This window comes from Pseudophryne corroboree, chromosome 2, assembly GCF_028390025.1.
Source record: "Pseudophryne corroboree isolate aPseCor3 chromosome 2, aPseCor3.hap2, whole genome shotgun sequence".
Taxonomy (NCBI): domain Eukaryota; kingdom Metazoa; phylum Chordata; class Amphibia; order Anura; family Myobatrachidae; genus Pseudophryne; species Pseudophryne corroboree.
In genome coordinates, this window is record NC_086445.1 from 1,043,382,743 (window position 1) to 1,043,406,853 (window position 24,111).

Below are 24,111 nucleotides of genomic sequence, written 5' to 3' on the forward strand. Positions count from 1 at the left end.
CCTATCCTACAACACAACTGATCCTACCCTACCACACACCGGATCCTACCCTATCACACACCTGATCCTACCCTACTACACACCTGATCCTACCCTACCACACACCTGATCCTACCCTACCACACACCTGATCCTACCCTACCACACACCTGATCCTACCCTATCACACACCTGATCCTACCCTACAACACATTTGATCCCACCCTACCACACACCTGATCCTACCCTACCACACCGGATCCTACCCTACCACACACCAGATCCTACCCTACCACACACCTGATCCTACCCTACAACACAACTGATCCTACCCTACAACACACCTGATCCTACCCTACCACACACCTGATCCTACCCTACCACACCGGATCCTACCCTACCATACACCTGATCCTACCCTACCACACCGGATCCTACCCTACCACACACCGGATCCTACCCTACCACACACCGGATTCCTACCCTATCACACACCTGATCCTACCCTATCACACACCTGATCCTACCCTACAACACAACTGATCCTACCCTACAACACACCTGATCCTACCCCACCACACACCTGATCCTACCCTACCACACCGGATCCTACCCTACCATACACCTGATCCTACCCTACCACACACCGGATTCCTACCCTATCACACACCTGATCCTACCCTACAACACAACTGATCCTACCCTACCACACACCTGATCCTACCCTACCACACACCGGATCCCACCCTACCACACACCGGATCCCACCCTACCGCACACCGGATCCTACCCTACCACACCTGATCCCACCCTACCACACACCGGATCTCACCCTACCACACACCGGATCTCACCCTACCACACACCGGATCCTACCCTACCACACACCGGATCCTACCCTACCACACCGAATCCTACCCTACCACACACCGGATCCTACCCTACCACACACCGGATCCTACCCTACCACACAACTGATCCTACCCTAAAACACACTGGATCTACCCTACCACACAACGGATCCTACCCTATCACACACCGGATCCTACCCTATCACACACCGGATCCTACCCTATCACACACCGGATCCTACCCTACCACACACCTGATCCTACCTTACCACACACCTGATACCACCCTACCACACAATGGATCCTACCCTACCACACACCAGATCCTACCCTACCACACACCGGATCCTACCCTACCACACACCGGATCCTACCCTACCACACACCGGATCCTACCCTACCACACACCGGATCCCACACTAACACACACCTGATCCACCCTACTACACAATGGATCCTACCCTACCACACACCTGATCCCACCCTACCACACAATGGATCCTACCCTACCACACAATAGATCATACCCTACCACACACCAGATCCACTCCTACCACACACCGGATCCCACCCTACCACACAATGGATCCTACCATACCACACACCTGATCCTACCCTACCACACACCAGATCCTATCCTACCACACAACTGATCCTACCCTACCACACAACTCATCCTACCCTACCACATATCTGATTCTACCCTACCGCACAACTAATCCTACCCTACCATACAACTGATCCTACAATACCACAAAACTGATCCTACAATACCACACAACTGATCCTACAATACCACACAATTGATCCTACCCTACCACACACCTGATCCTACCCTACCACACTACTGATCCTACCCTACCACACACCTGATCCTACACTACCACACACCTGATCCTACACTACCACAGAATTGATCCTACCCTACCACACAACTAATCCTATCCTACCACCGAACTGATCCTACCCTACCACACTACTGATCCTACCCTACCACACACCTGATCCCACCCTACCACACAATGGATCCTACCCTACCACACAATAGATCCTACACTACGACACAATTGATCCTACCCTACCCCACAACTAATCCTACCCTACCACACACCAGATCCTACCCTACCACAAACCGGATCCTACCCTACCACAAACCGGATCCTACCCTACCACACACCAGTTCCCACCCTACCACACAATGGATCCTAACCTACCACACACCAGATCCTACCCTACCACATACCAGATCCTATCCTACCACATACCAGATCCTACCCTACCACACAACTGATCCTACCCTACCACACACCTGATTCTACCCTACCGCACAACTAATCCTACCCTACCACACAACTGATCCTACAATACCACACAACTGATCCTACAATACCACACAACTGATCCTACAATACCACACAATTGATCCTACCCTACCACACACCTGATCCTACCCTACCACACAACTAATCCTACACTACCACACAACTAATCCTACCTTACCACACATCTGATCCTTCTCTACCACACTACTGATCCTACCCTACCACACAACCGATTATACCCTACCACACAACCGATTATACCCTACCACACACCTGATCCTACCCTACCACACAACTGATCCTACCCTACCACACAACTAATCCTACCCTACCACAAACCTGATCCCACCCTACCACACAACCAATCCTACCTTACCACACACCGGATCCTACCTTACCACACAACTGATCCTACCCTACCGCACACCTGATACTTTCCTGCCACACACCGGATCTTACGCTACCACACACCTGATCTTACCCTACCACACACCTGATCCTACCCTACCACACACCTGATCCTACCCTACCACACACCTGATCCTACCCTACCACACACCTGATCCTACCCTACCACACACATGATCCTACCCTACCACACACATGATTCTACACTACCACACACCTGATCCTACACTACCACACACCTGATCTTACCCTATCACACACCTGATCTTACCCTACCACACACACCTGATCCCACCCTACCACACACCTGATCCCACCCTACCACACACCTGATCCTACACTCCCACACACCTGATCCTACACTCCCACACACCGGATCTTACCCTACCACACACCTGATCCTTCCCTACCACACACCTGATCCTACCCTGCCACACACCTGATCCTACCGTACCACACACCTGACCCTACCCTACCACACACTTGATCCTACCCTACCACACACTTGATCCTATCCTACCACACACCTGATCCTACCCTACCACACACCTGACCTTACCCCACCACACTACTGATCCTTCTCTACCACACACCTGATCCTACCCTACCACACACCTGGTCCTACCCTACCACACACCTGATCCTATCCTACAACACACCTGATCCTACCCTACCACACACCTGATCCTACCCTACCACACACCTGATCCTATCCTACCACACACCTGATCCTACCCTACCACACACCTGATCCTTCTCTACCACACACCTTCCCAGAAACGCCAGCGTTTTTCCGCACACTCCCAGAAAACGGCCAGTTTCCACCCAGAAACACCCACTTCCTGTCAATCACACAATGATCACCAGAACGATGAAAAAACTTTGTTACGCCGTGAGTAAAATACCAAACTTTTGTGCTAATTTACTTGGCGCAGGCGCACTGCGAACATTGCGCATGCGCAGTTTGCGACTAATCGCTCCGTAGCGAAAAAAACTAACGAGCGAACAACTCGGAATGACCCCCAATAAGCTGGTCATCTATGGCTGCTTTACTATCAGAGGTTATTAATGATTGTGACACAACGTGTCCTAGCACACTTTCTCCACCACCAGCTACCACTGTTACTTCACTATCTTACAGTATATATCAGTTGTTCCCCGCAACCTATAGACTGTAAGCTCTTTTGAGCGAGGGACAAGTTTAGGTTTTGTTTCATGTCAGTGTAGATTTTTTTATTTTATTATGACCCCTTCTGTGTTTGGCACTGTGTTTTATGTTGGGGTCGATAAAATATCTAGAGAGATTTTAAAATGTACCCCACGCGCACACCTCCCAATGGCCCTCATTCCGAGTTGTTCGCTCGCAAGCTGCTTTTAGCAGCATTGCACACGCTAAGCCGCCGCCTACTGGGAGTGTATCTTAGCTTAGCAGAATTGCGAACGAAAGATTCTCAAAATAGCGAATAGACACTTCTTAGCAGTTTCTGAGTAGCTCCAGACTTACTCGGCATCTGCGATCAGTTCAGTGCTTGTCGTTCCTGGTTTGACGTCACAAACACACCCAGCGTTCGCCCAGACACTCCCCCGTTTCTCCAGCCACTCCCGCGTTTTTCCCAGAAACTGCAGCGTTTTTTCACACACACCCATAAAACGGCCTGTTTCCGCCCAGAAACACCCACTTCCTGTCAATCACATTACGATCACCAGAACAAAGAAAAAACCTTGTAATGCCGTGAGTAAAATACCAAACTTCTTAGCAAATTTACTTGGCGCAGTCGCGGTGCGAACATTGCGCATGCGCAGTTTGCGGAAAATCGCTGCGATGCGATGAAAAAGAACGAGCGAACAACTCGGAATGAGGGCCAATGTCTCAATGAACACCATTCAGGTGCACAGAGGGAAAATGCCGTCTGCCACCTACCCTGGGAGCAGCGACAGACGCTATGGATTACACCGGGCCTGAGTTCTTACAGCTCTTTTATTTGCTCACAAACATAATGCACTAGATATAAGGGAGCAATCCCCAGTATATATAATGAAGTACCTTCTGCCATATTACTTGCTGAATAAAACAAATCCATCACAGCTACACAGCACCAGAAAACAATGCACTGGCAACGACAAGTACCGAGCCGGTGTCTCAATCCCAAATCCCAAGCAGGGAGGGGGAGGATTCCGTTATTGGTGCGATGGTCAGCTGCCAACATACCGGCAACGTAAGGTTCCACCAACCTCGCAAGTGTTTCTGCATGCAATGGATGCAATGTGCTGTTCCGGAATGACACATGGCGTCCATCGCGTTGAATGACATTTCCCCAGTCTCAGGGTATACAGCAGGTGCTGTAGCCTCTACAGGTATAGCAGTGCTGCTGCCCCGGAACAATCTGCTGGCTGTTGCAGGTTACAGACCGCAGGAAGGTGACATTTCTCCTAAGCAGTCCATGAAAACAATCTATTTCATTGAACCGTTTAAAGGTAACTCCACAATTTCCAGTGCAACAATATAACAAACGGGAGAAATAAAAATCAATAACAACACAAGTGCAACGAGCAGAAGCCACATCTGATTGCTACAAGATTTCAATATGCGCAAACATATAAAAACCAGCACAGTGCTCCAGGATTGTAAAGTGATATGTGACTACTGAAACAATATTACAAGCTATTGTTCATATGTGTCATTGATTAGTAAATCTCAGCAAGATACAAGGCTGTTTCTGCCATACACCAGGAACGGGGGAATGTAGTGGGCATACCGTAGAATGCCGGAACAGGGTCTGCCAACTGCGGGCGAACAGCAAATATCATCCAAGGGCTAAAGCGACAAAATACCCTTCACTTGCCTAATGCACTAAAACTCCTGCAGTCATTCCTCTCCAGCCCAACGCTACGGGTTGCAGCGAGGGGTTAATTTCTGGTAAGATCATTCTACATTTCCTCATGTGTGCTAACATCCGCCGCAGATCAGAGATCAAGTGGCTTGTTTATAGATTGCTCTGTGCAGGGTCAGCTGCACCAGATCACTAATAATTACACCACGCTATAGGAAAGAGGCGTCAATTAGAGAATTAGAGAATAAATAGTAAACGAGAGAATACAAAGCTTTGCTCTAGAACTGAGGGATCATGTCACTATGCAATTCCACATAAGCACACACAGCTGAACTGTAAATAGCACAATGATATTTTCTGTGCTGTATGAATATGCTGTGCCCATGCAGCCACCAATATCACCCCTGAAACCCCAATGCTATAAGCCGCATCCAAGATGCACAGGACGATGGACTTTGCTGTCCTCTTTGTCTCCTATTCAGCCATCATACCTAGGAGATCACAGGCTATAATCGCTTTTAAATGAATGACACAGGTCTATATATGTCCGCTGAAACATATGCAGAAGAATTATGTGTATAGCCATATTTATCAACATGCGTGTGAGAGGAAAATCACCTATACACCCCAATGCAATACACCCGTGTTACAACTGTTGTGTGACTTCACCAAGCTACGAAAGAGACACCCGGATATGGGCCTCAGAGCTTTCTATAGCCAGAACACCTACAGTATGTGATGATACTAACATAATACGGCTCTCATGCTCCAATATTATACTACTGTACAAAGCGTCAAGTGGTGACAGGACAATAGTTCCACATGCAGGATACAGGGTATGAGATAACGCTACACCACCCGTCAGTAGAGATTGTATACCTGTGCAATGTGACTGTATACCTGCATTACAGCGTTCACTAATTGGCCACCCTACAACCCCAATCATCTACACCTAAATGCTGTCATGACCTGGACACTTGCGGACGTTGTGAGGTCAGGACTCGCTATGCACATGAACTAAATGCCTGTCACATATTACTGTAGGTACGCTTGCTAGCAGTAAGTGCATTTGCTTAAACACTGGGGAGACAACACAGCACACACTGGTCACTATGCATCCACAACAGAAGCCCCTCGGAATGGTGCAGCAAGTTACCTTGCAGATATGGAACTGTTCAGAGGTCAGGCTCTCCTGGACGTCCGCATCTCGGGGCGACACAACGGCACCAAGCGTCCCGGATGGATATAGTGAGCAGCCGCCACCGGTTCCACCACCCACCGCTGCTCCACCGCCGCCAACGGGGGACGAGGCAGTTAAGCCCTCCAAAACTTTACGGAAATTCAGCTTCTTCATCCTGGGTAACCTCTAGGAGGCTGGGGTACAGAGAGCCCCAATGTTCATCCCCCAAGAGAAAAAAAAGAGTCACTTCCAAGTAACGGAAACGGTGCCAAAAAAAAAAAAAAAAAAGAGAGTACTATGAACGTCTGAAAGAAAACATTACGGGGCGAGTCCGCCCGTGGTGCTGTCAGCAGTATTTGTTTTTAAAAATGCAAAGATGATGTCACAAGTCACAAAAATATACAAAAAATATGTTCTGGGCAGTGATATACCTCTGTGATCCAGACACTATGGCATCCAATGTATCCCCCTCTGCAGCAGCGATAGCTCCACCGTTACATGAGAGAGGAATGTGCTGGTTTAGTAGAAGGCCTCCCAGTCACTGATATGACTTTCTGAATGTGAATAGACGGTGACTCTGGCAGCCTCGCTCCACGCTGCGCAGGTGATGTAAGCACTACACAAGCTCTTCTACAGGAGGTCCAAGTCCTATGTACACAGCCAATTGTTGCTCAGACACCCAGGCTCCACGAAGGCTCCAGCACCTCAATGTGCGCTATGTCCTATGTCTCTTATAAGCTCTTATACAAGTCTCATTGCTGGTCCTCTGCTGGTCTTACAACACTTACCGTGATTATACTACACTACATTAATACAATATACTTAGAGTTCCCTGTGTAGCCTATATTTGCTGTGTCTCTGGCCACCTGTCACTACTGCATTATAACCAGTCCTGTGCTACATCAATTCTTCCCACAGCTCCCGTGCTTATACCTTTTACATGCACCGTGCTGAATCTATCACAGCTTCTGCATTATTCCTTCCATAAACCAGTCTACAATGAGAACTTATACAGCAGATACATAAACTTCAATCCAGAGCCCTCAAACTTCTCTGCAACTGTCCATCTCCTACTGCTGACGGCAGGCTTGCAGGACCCAATCTCCTCTAATAGAGACTGAGCACGGGAACAGAGCATCCAATCTTCTCTACAAGACCAGCACCCACTACTGAGCACAGGAACAGAGCCCCAATCTTCTCTACAAGACTAGTGCCTACTACTGAGCACAGGAACAGAGCCCCAATCTTCCCTACAAGACTAGTGCCTACTACTGAGCACAGGAACAGAGCCCCAATCTTCCCTACAAGACTAGTGCCTACTACTGAGCACAGGAACAGAGCCCCAATCTTCCCTACAAGACTAGTGCCTACTACTGAGCACAGGAGCAGAGCCCCAATCTTCTCTACAAGACTAGTGCCTACCACTGAGCACAGGAACAGTGCCCCAATCTTCTCTACAAGACTAGTGCCTACTACTGAGCACAGGAACAGAGCATCCAATCTTCTCTACAAGACCAGCACCTACTACTGAGCACAGGAACAGAGCCCTAATCTTCTCTACAAGACCAGCACCTACTACTGAGCACAGGAACAGAGCATCCAATCTTCTCTACAAGACCAGCACCTACTACTGAGCACAGGAACAGAGCCCCAATCTTCTCTACAAGACTAGTGCCTTCCACTGAGCACAGGAACAGAGCATCCAATATTCTCTACAAGACTAGCGCCTACTACTGAGCACAGGAACAGAGCCCCAATCTTCTCTACAAGACCAGCACCTACTACTGAGCACAGGAACAGAGCCCCAATCTTCTCTACAAGACTAGTGCCTACCACTGAGCACAGGAACAGAGCATCCAATCTTCTCTACAAGACTAGCGCCTACTACTGAGCACAGGAACAGAGCCCCAATCTTCTCTACAAGACTAGTGCCTACTACTGAGCACAGGAACAGAGCCCCAATCTTCCCTACAAGACTAGTGCCTACTACTGAGCACAGGAACAGAGCCCCAATCTTCTCTACAAGACTAGTGCCTACTACTGAGCACAGGAATAGAGCATCCAATCTTCTCTACAAGACTAGTGCCTACTACTGAGCACAGGAACAGAGCCCCAATCTTCTCTACAAGACCAGCACCTACTACTGAGCACAGGAACAGAGCCCCAATCTTCTCTACAAGACTAGTGCCTACTACTGAGCACAGGAGCAGAGCCCCAATCTTCCCTACAAGACTAGTGCCTACTACTGAGCACAGGAACAGAGCCTCCAATCTTCCCTACAAGACTAGAGCCTACTACTGAGCACAGGAACAGAGCACCAATCTTCTCTACAAGACTAGTGCCTACTACTGAGCACAGGAACAGAGCCCCAATCTTCTCTACAAGACTAGTGCCTACTACTGAGCACAGGAACAGAGCCTCCAATCTTCTCTACAAGACTAGAGCCTACTACTGAGCACAGGAACAGAGCCCCAATCTTCTCTACAAGACTAGTGCCTACTACTGAGCACAGGAACAGAGCCAAAATCTTCTCTACAAGACTAGTGCCTACCACTGAGCACAGAAACAGAGCCCCAATCTTCTCTACAAGACTAGTGCCTACTACTGAGCACAGGAACAGAGCATCCAATCTTCTCTACAAGACTAGTGCCTACTACTGAGCACAGGAACAGAGCCCCAATCTTCTCTACAAGACCAGCACCTACTACTGAGCACAGGAACAGAGCCCAAATCTTCTCTACAAGACTAGTGCCTACTACTGAGCACAGGAACAGAGCCCCAATCTTCTCTACAAGACTAGTGCCTACTACTGAGCACAGGAACAGAGCCCCAATCTTCTCTACAAGACTAGTGCCTACTACTGAGCACAGGAACAGAGCCCCAATCTTCTCTACAAGACCAGCACCTACTACTGAGCACAGGAACAGAGCATCCAATCTTCTCTACAAGACTAGCGCCTACTACTGAGCACAGGAACAGAGCCCCAATCTTCTCTACAAGACTAGTGCCTACCACTGAGCACAGGAACAGAGCCCCAATCTTCTCTACAAGACTAGTGCCTACTACTGAGCACAGGAACAGAGCCAAAATCTTCTCTACAAGACTAGTGCCTACTACTGAGCACAGGAACAGAGCCCCAATCTTCTCAAGACTAGTGCCTACTACTGAGCACAGGAACAGAGCATCCAATCTTCTCTACAAGACTAGAGCCTACTACTGAGCAAAGGAACAGAGCCCCAATCTTCTCTACAAGACTAGCGCCTACCACTGAGCACAGAAACAGAGCCCTAATCTTCTCTACAAGACTAGTGCCTACTACTGAGCACAGGAACAGAGCCAAAATCTTCTCTACAAGACTAGCGCCTACCACTGAGCACAGAAACAGAGCCCTAATCTTCTCTACAAGACTAGTGCCTACTACTGAGCACAGGAACAGAGCCAAAATCTTCTCTACAAGACTAGTGCCTACCACTGAGCACAGAAACAGAGCCCCAATCTTCTCTACAAGACCAGCACCTACTACTGAGCACAGGAACAGAGCCAAAATCTTCTCTACAAGACTAGCGCCTACTACTGAGCACAGGAACAGAGCCCCAATCTTCTCTACAAGACTAGTGCCTACCACTGAGCACAGGAACAGAGCCCCAATCTTCTCTACAAGACTAGTGCCTACCACTGAGCACAGGAACAGAGCCCCAATCTTCTCTACAAGACTAGTGCCTACTACTGAGCACAGGAACAGAGCCCCAATCTTCTCAAGACTAGTGCCTACTACTGAGCACAGGAACAGAGCATCCAATCTTCTCTACAAGACTAGAGCCTACTACTGAGCACAGGAACAGAGCCAAAATCTTCTCTACAAGACTAGTGCCTACTACTGAGCACAGGAACAGAGCCCCAATCTTCTCTACAAGACTATTGCCTACTACTGAGCACAGGAACAGAGCATCCAATCTTCTCTACAAGACTAGCGCCTACTACTGAGCACAGGAACAGAGCCCCAATCTTCTCTACAAGACTAGTGCCTACCACTGAGCACAGAAACAGAGCCCCAATCTTCTCTACAAGACTAGTGCCTACTACTGAGCACAGGAACAGAGCCAAAATCTTCTCTACAAGACTAGTGCCTACTACTGAGCACAGGAACAGAGCCCCAATCTTCTCTACAAGACTATTGCCTACGACTGAACACAGGAACAGAGCCAAAATCTTCTCTACAAGACTAGAGCCTACTACTGAGCACAGGAACAGAGCCCCAATCTTCTCTACAAGACTAGTGCCTACCACTGAGCACAGAAACAGAGCCCCAATCTTCTCTACAAGACTAGTGCCTACTACTGAGCACAGGAACAGAGCCAAAATCTTCTCTACAAGACTAGTGCCTACCACTGAGCACAGAAACAGAGCCCCAATCTTCTCTACAAGACCAGCACCTACTACTGAGCACAGGAACAGAGCCCCAATCTTCTCTTCAAGACTAGTGCCTACTACTGAGCACAGGAACAGAGCCCCAATCTTCTCTACAAGACCAGCATCTAGCACTGAGCACAGGAACGGAGACCAGCACCTAGCACTGAGCACAGGAACGGAGACCAGCACTGAGCACAGGAACGGAGACCAGCACTGAGCACAGGAACGGAGGAGAGCACCTAGCACAGGAACGGAGAGTAGAACTGTGCACAGGAACGGAGACCAGCACCTATCATTGAGCACAGGAACGGAGACCAGCACCTATCACTGTGCACAGGAACGGAGACCAGCACCTAGCAGAGGAACAGAGCCCAGCACTGAGCACAGGAACGGAGACCAGCACCTAGCAGAGGAACAGAGCCCAGCACTGAGCACAGGAACGGAGAGCAGCACCTAGCAGAGGAACAGAGCCCAGCACTGTGCACAGGAACGGAGACCAGCACCTAGCAGAGGAACAGAGCCCAGCACTGTGCACAGGAACGGAGACCAGCACCGAGCACAGGAAAAGAGCCCAGCACTGAGCACAGGAGCGGAGCCCCCGGTGTCCTGCCCCTGGGGAGAGGAGCAGCGTCTGCAGGGACGGATGAGGCGGGATACAGCGACGTGTGCCTGGGCGCAGAGTGCGGTAGACTCGGATGCCGGGAGGTAAGTAGTACCAGGCACGGCGGTGGGGAGGGATGCAGCGAGCGGTGTGATGGCGTCCTGCTCTCCGTCTTCCCTCGCTGCCGCCGCCGCCTCTCCGCCAGTTCCCGGCTGTGTCACAGCGGCTGCTGCTGTCCGAGGTGCTGAGGAGAATGGGCGGGGCCCGGGGGCGGGAGGGGCGGGGCCCGGGGGCGGGAGGGGCGGGGCGCGCAGCACATACATATGCAGTGCGATGACAGCGGGCCCCGCCCCCTCCGCGCTCACGTGAATTTTTGTTTCACAGGTAACGCCCACCTGCCCGAAGCCAATCTCGGGGAAGAAAAGCCGGGACCCGCGGGTAGCCACGCCCACAATCCCTTTCCGCGAGCTTCGGGAGATATAGGAAAGGCCCATAGTGCAGCAAGTTAACCAATGATTGGCTCAGCATGCAATGAGTGACAGCTCAACTGGCGAATCAGCAATAGGTCGGCATCAGGCAGAAAAAGAGCTGAAATTTAAAGTAACACATGAGGAGGAATATATGTGGAGAGAGAGAGAGAGAGATTCATATATTATTTTATTTTATTATTCATTAACAGTTTCTTATATAGCGCAGCAAATTCCGTTGCGCTTTACTACTGGACACAATTAGAAGACAAAACTGGGTAATAAACAGTCATAGGAGGTAGGAGGGCCCTGCTCGCAAGCTTACACTCTATGGGGAAATAGCACCTATACTTGTGTATAAATGTCTGTCTATTGCATGGTTGTCCACCAGATTGCAGAGGTTCATGGTGGGCTGTATGATATCACATCACAGCAGTGATGAACCAGGGTCAGGAGGAAGGGAGAGTGGAGGATATGTGTGGACTGTGCGGCATACTTGCCTACTTTTGAAAACTAATTTCAGGGAGATTCAAGGCGGCAGCAGAATGCGCCGCGCAGGGATGTTCCTACTCAGAAAAAAACAAAGAACCCTGGCGCTCCACCCAAGGGGCGTGTCTAGTTCCGCCTGTGGGTGTATTTATTGCGATCAGGGGTGTATATTATATATATATATATATATATATATATATACAAACACACACACACACACAGTAGTTGAAGTGGAAGTTGTGAAGAGGGGGTATGTAAAAGTGAAGGTAGCAACTATGTGCGCGCCAAAGGCGCGCGCTCCAGAAAAGGGGGTGTGGCCACGCAAAAGGGGCGTTTCCTTAAGTGTAGTTTACCACACCATATACCCCTTATACAGCACAACAGTAGGACCCCTTATACTATCTAGTAATGGTGCCCCTTATACATTATGCCACACTGTATGAGCCGAAATTCACATTATACCACACAGTATGAGCCGAAATTCACATTATAGCAAACGATATGAACCAAAATTCACATATGCAGCAGGGGTGGCCTTCAGGTTGCCGGCGGCCGGGCTCCCGACGACCACCATACTGGCGCTGGAATCCCGACCGCCGGCATACCGACAACTTTTCTCCCTCTTGGGGGTCCACGACCCCCCTGGAGTGAGAATAGATAGCGGAGCTCATTTGCGCTCGCCCAGCTGTCGGTATGCCGGCGGTCAGGATTCCAGCGCCGGTATGCTGGTCGCCAGGAGCCCGACCGCCAGCAACACATACTACACCAATGCCACACGCTATGAGCCGAGATACACATTACACCACACAGTATGAGCCGAGATACACATTACACCACACAGTATGAGCCGAGATACACATTACACCACACAGTATGAGCCGAGATACACATTACACCACACAGTATGAGCCGAGATACACATTACACCACACAGTATGAGCCACAATTCACACGTAATGGGACAAAATTCACATTATGCAACATGGAATGTATAGAATCACGCATACACAGACCCCTTCCCCCATATTACACCCAGTACCAGATTATATCACTTTATACACAGCATCCTCCTTTCTCATATTACACCCAGTCAGTTCCACATTACATTCCCCCATTACATACAGCACTCACCTGGCTAGTGGACTGGAGGCCCCAGCTCCAGGACAGTGCGGGAAGGCAGGAGTGAGATCCGAGGAGCAGACACAGAGGAGAGCTGCTGCTGCTGGGCTGATACACGCAGCCAGCCCTCTCTGAGTGTGGTGGGAGGGGCCAGCCACAGGGAAGCACACCCCTGATTGAGACGGCTTCTCAGTGTGCAGTGTGCCCAGCAAGACGGCCGATGCTACATACACACAACACTGCGGTGGCCGGCCATGAAGTCTCCCGTGCAGGCCCCGCCCCCTGGCTTCTCCGGACTTGCGCATGCGCAGTACTGATTATCGGTAAGGACCCTTAAAATACGGGGAACTGGCATGGTTTGCGGGGCAGCGGGAGGCTCATTTAAAAATTGGGAGCCTCCCGCTGAATGCGGGAGGGTAGGCAAGCCTGCCATGGGGGGGGGAGGGGGGTGTGCGGGGGTGGGGGGAGGAAGAGACCCCCACTGCTGCCTCCTCTGCTGCTGAAACTGCCGCCCACCAGAAAAGCCGCATCCAAGTGGCTACCGCTGCCCAGCGCACGGAACCCCGCGGTTGGAGACATTTACATAAAATACCATCTACGTCATGACGTCGCCCGTGAAGACCCGCCCCTGGCATTCCAAGCTCGCAGAAAAAAACGAACTGCGGTGCACGAGTGCGGAATGCCAAGGACGGGGACTGCACAGGCGACATCACAGCCCACCCCAGCCATCAAGCAGTTCAATGATGCAGTTTAAATTAACTTACATTTTTATTGTAATAATAGTATATACTACCATAGGGGTGAGAGAGATATACCACCACTCTGCTCCTGCCTCTACCTGATGCTAGTGACCGTCCATTTTTTACCTAATGCGGCCACCGCTACCCAGCCAGAAACCCGCAGTGGCCGATATTTAAGTGACTCATGCAGGCCCCACCCCTAGCATTCACGACTCGCATAAATGCAATCTGCGCATGCGCTAGTCTGGAATGACAAGAGGCGGGACCAGCACCGTGACGTCATGAGGTGGATGCCCTTTATTTAAATGCCGGCTTCTGCTCCACCCACATTCCTGCCCACTTTGACTCATCTCAATATGAGGCCGCCCTTCTCATGACGTCGCCTGTGTAGGCCCCACCCCCAGCATTCAGGACTCACTAAAATGCAACCTGCACATCCTCGATTACAGAATGACAAGGGGTGGGGCCCGCACAGTGACGTCATGAGTTGATGTTCTTGACTTTATTTAAATGCTGGCCTCTGCTCCCCACATATCCGTCCTCTGTATTTCATTTCAATATGATGCCGCCCTTATCGTGACGTCGTCCGTGCAGGCCTCACCCCCAGCATTCAGGACTCGTAAAAATGCAATCTGTGCATGTGCGAGTCTGGAATGCTGGGGGCGTGGCCTGCACGGACGACGTCATTATATGGACTGCATGTTATTGAAATTATCTATCGCAGGCGGGAATGTGAGGATCCACTTCATGACGTCGCGGTGCAGGCCCCGCCCCCTGTCATTCCGGATCGCGCATGCGCACACCGCATTTACGGCGATCAGCACTTCAAAACCGGGAGGACCCGGAGGTTTGGCGGGGCAGTGGGAGGGTCAAGTAAAAAACGGGAGCCTCCCGCGGAATGCGGGAGGGTAGGCAACCAGGGTAGGCAACCCTGGTGTACTGTGTGGATATAATTTGATAGGAGAGCTATAAAGGTAATGGCCCTCCTTCCGAGTTGTGCGCTCGTTGCCGATTTTCTCTATATTGCGATTAGTTGCTTACTGCGCATGCGCATGGTTCGCAGAGCGCATGCGCTTAGTTATTTTACTCAAAAGTTAGGTATTTTACTCACGGCATAACAAGGATTTTTCATCGTTCTGGTGATCGTAGTGTGATTGACAGGAAGTGGGTGTTTCTGGGCGGAAACTGTCCGTTTTATGGGTGTGTGCGAAAAAACGCAGCCGTTTCTGGTAAAAATGCGGGAGTGGCTGGAGAAACGGGGGAGTGTCTGGGCGAACGCTGGGTGTGTTTGTGACGTCAAACCAGGAACGAAACTGACTGAACTGATCGCAGTGGCAGAGTAAGTCTGGAGCTACTCAGAAACTGCAAAGAAATTTCTTTTCGCAATTCTGCGAATCTTTCGTTCGCAGTTCTGCTAAGCTAAGATTCACTCCCAGTAGGCGGCGGCTTAGCGTGTGCAATGCTGCTAAAAGCAGCTAACGAGCGAACAACTCGGAATGAGGGCCAATGTGAGCGGTTCTGGAATTTGATAAGCTTGTCTGAAGAGGTGAGTTTTCAGGGAACGCTTGAAGGTTTGGAGACTAGAGGAGAGTCTTATTGTGCGTGGTAGGGCATTCCACGGAGTGGGTGCAGCCTGAAGAAAGTCCTGTAATCTTGCATGGGAACAAGTAATGAGTGTGGATGAGAGATGTAGATCTTGTGCAGAGCGGAGAGGTCGGATTGGGAGATATTATGAGATGAGTGAAGTGATGTACGTTGGTGTAGTTTGGTTAATAGCCTTGTGTGTGAGTAAAAGTATTTTATATTGAATACGGTAGAATACCGACAACCAGTGCAGGGACTGACAGAGCGGATCTGCAGACGATGAACGTCTAGCAAGGAAGATTAGCCTCGCAGCTGCATTCAGAATGGATTGTAGTGGTGAGAGCCTATGTTTGGGAAGACCGGTCAGGAGACTATTACAATAATCAATGCGGGAGAGGAGATAATGAGAGCGTGGATTAGAGTGTTAGCTGTGTCTTGTGTAAGGTATGGTCATATTTTGGATATGTTTCTTAGATGTATGTAACATGAGACAGATTGAATGTTGAGAGCAAAGGACAATTCTGAGTCAAGTATGATATAGATATATATAGATATATATATATTAGGTGATTCATCGCACCCTACGGGTGCTCTTCACACCGTTGTAAGGGGCTACGCCCCCCTAACCCTTGCACGCCCTTGTAGCATGCAATAATTGTATTACATGGAGTATTACCTCCAATCATAATTGTGTGAGTGGTTAAAAATTGCACAGACAAAGGGGGTCATTCCGAGTTGTTCGCTCGCAAGCTGCTTTTAGCAGCTTTGCACACGCTAAGCCGCCGCCTACTGGGAGTGAATCTTAGCATATTAAAATTGCGAACGAAAGATTAGCAGAATTGCGAATAGACACTTCTTAGCAGTTTCTGAGTAGCTCCAGACTTACTCGGCAACTGCGATCAGTTCAGTCAGTTTCGTTCCTGGTTTGACGTCACAAACACACCCAGCGTTCGCCCAGACACTCCCCCGTTTCTCCAGCCACTCCCGCGTTTTTCCCAGAAACGGCAGCGTTTTTTCCCACACGCCCATAAAACGGCCAGTTTCCGCCCAGAAACACCCACTTCCTGTCAATCACATTACGATCACCAGAACGAAGAAAAAACCTCGTAATGCCGTGAGTAAAATTCCTAACTGCATAGCAAATTTACTTGGCGCAGTCGCACTGCGGACATTGCGCATGCGCATTAGCGACTAATCGCTCCGTTGCGACAAAAAAATAACGAGCGAACAACTCGGAATGACCCCCAAAGGGCGTGCGATGGTTAAGGGGTCGTAGCCCCTTGCAGCGGCGTAAACAGCACACGCAGGGCCTGATGATTCACCTAGTAGGTGCTGTGGTTGGGGGAGGCAGTTCGGGGGTGCCGTGGAAGGGGGAGTGGGTCTGGGGGTGCCATGGGTGGGGGAGGGGCAGTTGCGGTGGTGCTGAGGGTGGGGCTGGTGCGGCGGTAGCACGGGTGGGGGAGAGGCGGGTGCCGCGGGTGGGGGAGGGAGTCCGAAGCCACCACGGGTGGGGGAGGAGCGGTTGTGGGGGGCGTCGCGGGTGGGGGAGGGGCAGTGGCGCCGCGGGTGTGAAAGGGGTGGGTGCTGCGGGAGGGGGAGAGGGTCCAGAGCCACCGCGGGTGGTGAAGGGGGGGTGTGGGTTTGCCGCGAATGGGGCCCAGAGGTACTGCGAGTGGGGGAAAGGCGGGTAATGCTTCTCCTGCTTCTCCTCCTGGAAGCAGCTAAGCTGCTGTCCTCCCTTTGGCAGTGGCTCTCCCGGAGACTCGCACAGCAGCCAGTCACTATTGTTAGCGCCGGTGTCCCAACGCGCCGCATTACAGGGAAGAAGATGCACTTAATAAACTACAGCTCCCAGCAGTCCTAAGGGCCGGAACGCTTCGGCGCTAAGGGCTGCTGGGAGCTGTAGTTTATTTAGTGCGTCAACTTCCCTGTAATGCGGCGCGTTGGGACACTGGACCTAACATTAGTGACTGGCTGGCAGAACTGACTGACTGGCTGGTCAATATAAAAGGTGAGAGTGCTGTGCAGTGTCAGTGACCCTACACACCCACTGCACTGCACAGCACTGTCACCTTTTACATTGATTCAGCGTCCAGACATTACCCTCTGCGATATCACCCACTCTATCCGTTACATTAGCCATCTCGGGGCTTCCAGGCCGGCAGCCCAGGTGCTGTGTTGCAGAGTCAGGGCCTCTGGGGATCTGGGCGCGGCTGTGGCGGGGAGGCACTTCTGTGACATCACGCGCAGAGCAGGCTCCGGGGCTCAGAGAGTATGCGTCGCAGGGAGGGCTATGAAAGTCTTCCGCTGCGCCGCTTTCATACACATCTATGCCGGTGGCCGCAGCAGCTTTTGTTCCACCTGCGCTGCGTCTAGGGAGTGGGGATTATTGATGGCGGAGGGGGCAGGCGGACTGGCAGGAGGACATAGGACGCTGCAGTAAAAGGATTATTTTTCTCTATCTACAGCGCAGAGACTTGCTGCAGATGCAGTGGCATACCCTCCAGCTGCACCTTTTTGGCAGGTACAGGACCTTTTTTTATGGTAGCGTCTAGTTTCACTTCGTGGAGAGGACCTTTCCCATAACCCCCTGGGTCCATGTCACAATCTATTTGGAATAGAAAAGTGTGGCAAGCGGAGCGGAGTGAGACACCAAGCCCGAAGCGTGGCGAGCGAAGTGAGCCTGCGAGGGTCCAATGCTGCATAGAAAAAAAAATTCCCCCAAACGAACGGAGAATGAAGAAAACATTTAGGCGCTGTAAGGGGGGAAGTTCTCCCCTGCCCTCTCGTTTTGTCACGTCCAGGTCCTTAGCACAAAGGTAACATAGACACAACCCTTTTTTTATGGTCTGTACCGATTTTTGGCTCTCCAAACTTCCATGGAAAGTATAGAAAGAGGGGTGGGGCCACACCACTTTACCCGTGGCCACGCCCCCTCTTTGAATTTGTCCCGATTTTTATGTGTAAATTGTTGGAGGGTGTGTTGCTGCAGATGCAGTGGGCCTATTTTGGGGTGTGGGCCTGGAGCTGCAGCTCCATCAGCCCCATTGTTAATCCTGCTCTGGGAACACACAGCAGCCAAAGGGCAGAGCCTCCCATTGGATGTAACCTGTGTGGGAGGGCGTTTCTCGCCCAATCAGCTGTGGATTGGGTGTGATAGACCTGCCACTAATCCAATGAGAGCTCCTAGCCACGCCCAGCATTATACACACAGGCACAGAGTCACAGATCTGGGCTATTATATAGGAGATGTGAGGAGAAGCATATATAGAAAAGTGTGAGGAGTATGCATAGTAACATGCGAGGAGTATGTATAGTAACATGTGAGGAGTATATATAGTAATGTGTGAGGAGTATGTATACTAACATGTGAGGAGTATGTATAGTAACGTGCGAGGAGTATGTATAGTAACATGTGAGGAGTATGTATAGTAACGTGTGAGGAGTATGCATAGTAACATGTGAGGAGTATGTATAGTAACATGTGAGGAGTATATATAGTAATGTGTGAGGAGTATATATAGTAACGTGTGAGGAGTATGTATAGTAACATGTGAGGAGTATATATAGTAATGTGTTAGGAGTATGTATAGTAACGTGTAAGGAGTATGTATAGTAACATGTGAGGAGTATGTATAGTAACATGTGAGTAGTATATATAGTAATGTGTGAGGAGTATATATAGTAATGTGTGAGGAGTAAGTATGGTAACATGTGAGGACTATGTATAGTAACGTGTGAGGAGTATGTATAGTAACATGTGAGGAGTAAATATGGTAACATGTGAGGAGTATGTATAGTAACATGTGAGGAGTATGTATAGTAACGTGTGAGGAGTATGTATAGTAACATGTGAGGAGTATATATCGTAATGTGTGAGGAGTATGTATAGTAATGTGTGAGGAGTATGTATAGTAACGTGTATAGAGTATGTATAGTAACATGTGATGAGTATGTATAGTAACATGTGAGGAGTATATATAGTAATGTGTGAGGAGTATGTATAGTAACATGTGAGGAGTATATATAGTAACATGTGAGGAGTATGCATAGTAACATGCGAGGAGTATATATAGTAACATGTGAGGAGTATGTAGGTGTATTTAGTAATATGTGAGGAGTATATATTGCAATGTGAGGAGAAGCATAGATAGAAACGTGAGATGACTATGTATAGTAACATGTGAGGAGTATATATAATAACTTGTGAGGAGTATGTTTAGTAACATGTGAGGAGTATATATAGTAATGTGTGAGGAGTATGTATAGTAACGTGTAAGGAGTATGTATAGTAACATGTGAGTAGTATGTATAGTAACATGTGAGGAGTATATATAGTAATGTGTGAGAAGTAAGTATGGTAACATGTGAGGAGTATGTATAGTAACATGTGAGGAGTATGTATAGTAACATGTGAGGAGTATATATAGTAACATGTGAGGAGTATGTATAGTAACATGTGAGGAGTATGTATAGTAACATGTGAGGAGTATGTAAAGTAACGTGTGAGGAGGATGTATAGTAACATGTGAGGAGTATACATAGTAACATGCGAGGAGTATGTATAGTAACGTGATAAGTATATATAGTAACGTGTAAGGAGTATGTATAGTAACATGTGAGGAGTATGTATAGTAACGTGTGAGGAGAATGTGTAGTAACATGCGAGGAGTATACATAGTAACATGCGAGGAGTATGTATAGTAACATGTGAGAAGTATATATAGTAACGTGTGAGGAGTATGTATAGTAACATGTGAGGAGTATGTATAGTAACGTGTGAGGAGGATGTATAGTAACATGCGAGGAGTATACATAGTAGCATGCGAGGAGTATGTATAGTAACATGTGAGAAGTATATATAGTAACATGTGAGGAGTATGTATAGTAACATGTGAGGAGTATGTATAGTAACGTGTGAGGAGGATGTGTAGTAACATGCGAGGAGTATACATAGTAACATGCGAGGAGTATACATAGTAACATGCGAGGAGTATGAAGAGCCGGCCCTAGGTATAGGCAAACTAGGCAAATGCCTTGGTCATTTTTTTGTAATCCCTGGTGGCACAAGCAGCTTCTGCTGATTAAAATGATATGCGGCATGCCTATATTCTGTGTGTGACTGCGGCTGTATCTGCATACAATATGCTACATTACAGTGTATTCCTGGAAATCACTGTAATGTAGCATTTCGTATGCAGATACAGCCGCAGTCGCACACAGAATATAGGCATGCAGCATATCATTTTATTCAGCAGAAACTACTTGTGCATCCTAACCACATAGTAATGCAAATAAGATACATTTTCATCAAAACAAGGTGCCCGACGTTAGCAGAGTTGGTCTTGAGTTGCCAGCTGACTCACGCCAGGCATCTCCTGCTGCATGGCGTATTGATGCAAGATATATGAGGACACACCTGTATCCAAGCAGAGGCAGAGGTCACAGTGTTAGCGACCATGTGAGTGCGGTGTGTTGGTTGTGCAGTAGTGTTCAGCATATGTGTAAGGGGCATTTTGTGTGTCATGTGTATAAATGCATTAATAACGTGCGGCATATGTGTAAGGGAAGTTATGTGTGTAATTATATGTGTATAAAGGCATTAATAATGTGCGGCAAATGTGTAAGGGACATTATGTGTTTCATTATGTGTATAAGGGCACCAATAATGTGTGGCATATGTGTAAGGGACGTTATGTGTGTACTTATGTGTATAATGGCATTAATAATGTGTGGCATATATGTAAGGTACATTATGTGTATAAGGGCACTAATAAAGGTTGGCATAATGTGTAAGGGAGATTATGTGTGTACTTACAGTATGTGTACAAGGGCATTAATAATGGTGGTCATTCCGAGTTGATCGCTCGCTGCCGATTTTTGCAGTGCAGTGATTAATTGAAAAAACTGCAAAAATGCGCATGCTCTAAGTACTTTCACACAAAACTTTGTAGATTTACACAAGCTCGAGCGACGTTTTTTCATCGCTCCAGTGATCGTAGGATGATTGACAGGAAAGGGGTGTTTCTGGGTGGAAACTGGCCGTTTTCAGGGAGTGTGCTAAAAAACGTAGGCGTGCCAGGTAAAAACACAGGAGTGGCTGGAGAAACGGGGGAGTGGCTGGCCGAACGCAGGGCGTGTTTGTGACTTCAAACCAGGAACTAAACGGACTGAGGTGATCGCAGTCTAGGAGTAGGTCTGGAGCTACTCAGAAACTGCAGCAAATTATTTAGTAGCAGTTCTGCTAATCTTTCGTTCGCTATTCTGCTAATCTAAGATACACTCCCAGAGGGTGGCGGCCTAGCGTGTGCAATGCTGCTAAAAGCAGGCAGCGAGCGAACAACTCGGAATGAGGGCCCATGTGCGGCAAATATGTAAGGGACATTATGTGAATAAGGCATTATTAAAGATTGGCATAATGTGTAAGGTGCATTATGTTTATAAGGACATTAATAATGTATGTCATATGTTTAAGGGGCATTACTGTGTGATATTATGTGTATGAAGGCCAGTGCCGTTTCTTGCGGCGGGCGAGCACGGTGCGCCCGCCACGGCACTTTACAGGTCCCTGATTCCCTCCTCCTCCCTCTTCCCGAGTACTCCTGCTCGGGGGGCGGAGTTTTGCGGAATGACGCGGTTGCGTCGTGACGTCACAACGCAACCGCGTCAATCCGCGAAACTCCGCCCCCCGAGCAGGAGTACCCGGGAAGAGGAGGGGGAGCCAAGCTGGAAAGAGGAAGGAGAGGCGGCCCGCCCCGAGGAGCGGGAATATCGTCTTGATATGTAAGTTGTATATCTCTCTCCCCCCTCCCTCTACCTTCCTTCCCCCCCCCCCCCCCACTTGACACTTGCCTGCCGTACTGTATAGAATGGGGACACTTGCCTGCTGTACTGTGTAAAATGGGGACATGTGCCTGCTGTACTGTGTAAAATGGGGACATGTGCATGCCGTGCTGTGTAAAATGGGGACACGTGCCTGCCGTGCTGTGTAAAATGGGGATACGTGCCTGCTGTAATGTGGAAAATGGGGACACGTGCCTGCCGCAATGTGTAAAATGGGGACACGTGCCTGCCGCAATGTATAAAGTGGGGACACGTGCCTGCCGCAATGTGTAAAATGGGGACATGTGCCTGCCGCAATGTGTAAAATGGGGACTCTTGCCTGCCGTAATGTGTAAAATGGGGACTCTTGCCTGCCGCAATGTGTAAAATGGGGACTCTTGCCTGCCGCAATGTGTAAAATGGGGACTCTTGCCTGCCGCAATGTGTAAAATGGGGACTCTTGCCTGCCGTAATGTGTAAAATGGGGACTCTTGCCTGCCGCAATGTGTAAAATGGGGACTCTTGCCTGCCGCAATGTGTAAAATGGGGACACGTGCCTGCCGCAATGTGTAAAATGGGGACATGTCCCTACCGTAATGTGTAAAATGGGGACATGTGTAAAATGGGGACACGTGCCTGCCGCAATGTGTAAAATGGGGACACGTGCCTGCCGTACTGTGTAAAATGGGGACTCTTGCCTGCCGTAATGTGTAAAATGGGGACATGTGCCTGCCGCAATGTGTAAAATGGGGACACGTGCCTGCCGTACTGTGTAAAATGGGGACTTTTTTTTTTTATCCTGTGGTGGCCGTGATGATGAGATCAGATGAGGCCACGCCCATTTTAACGAGGCCACACACCCTTGCCGGGAGCGCGCGCGCATACTTTTTCTTTTTATATCTATGGGGGGGGGGGGGGGGGGCATTTTCTTTTCTGTGAATGGTGGGGGGGGGGGGGCGCATTTTGAAATCTCGCACTGGGAGCCAAATTAGCTAGAAACGGCCCTGATGAAGGCATTACTAATGTGTGGCATTATGTGTATAAGGTGCTCTATTGTGTGGCATAATGTATAGAAAGGGCACTACTTTGTGGTCTAATGTGAATAAAGAGCAATATGGTGTGGTGTAATGTGAATTGGGGGTACTATTGTGTGGCCATGCCCCTTCCCAGCAAGAACACACCTCTTTTTGGGCTGTGCGCTGAATGTGCACAGTGTTCTTATTTAAAATATAGCGGGTAGGAGCACCAAAATGAGGACTGCTATGGGTAAGGGGTGATGGTGCTGGGAAAGGACTGCAGGGTCAGAGG

General features: G+C 49.2%; 1 protein-coding gene across 9 annotated transcripts in view; it reads right to left on the reverse strand.

Annotated features, from left to right (window-relative positions):
- The window catches only part of STXBP5L (syntaxin binding protein 5L), a 619,515-nt gene extending 610,552 nt beyond the window's left edge, over positions 1-8,963 (reverse strand). For 2 of the 9 annotated variants that reach the window (XM_063956848.1, XM_063956847.1), the window contains exon 1: positions 6,548-8,956. In XM_063956848.1, coding sequence (XP_063812918.1) covers positions 6,548-6,745 — 198 coding nt within the window. In that variant the 5' untranslated portion in view covers positions 6,746-8,956. Of the gene's footprint in view, positions 1-6,547 lie in introns of all 9 variants that reach the window. The other 7 variants (XM_063956850.1, XM_063956849.1, XM_063956843.1 and 4 more) reach the window with 6 other exon arrangements.
- Between the last annotated feature and the right edge of the window lie 15,148 nt (positions 8,964-24,111).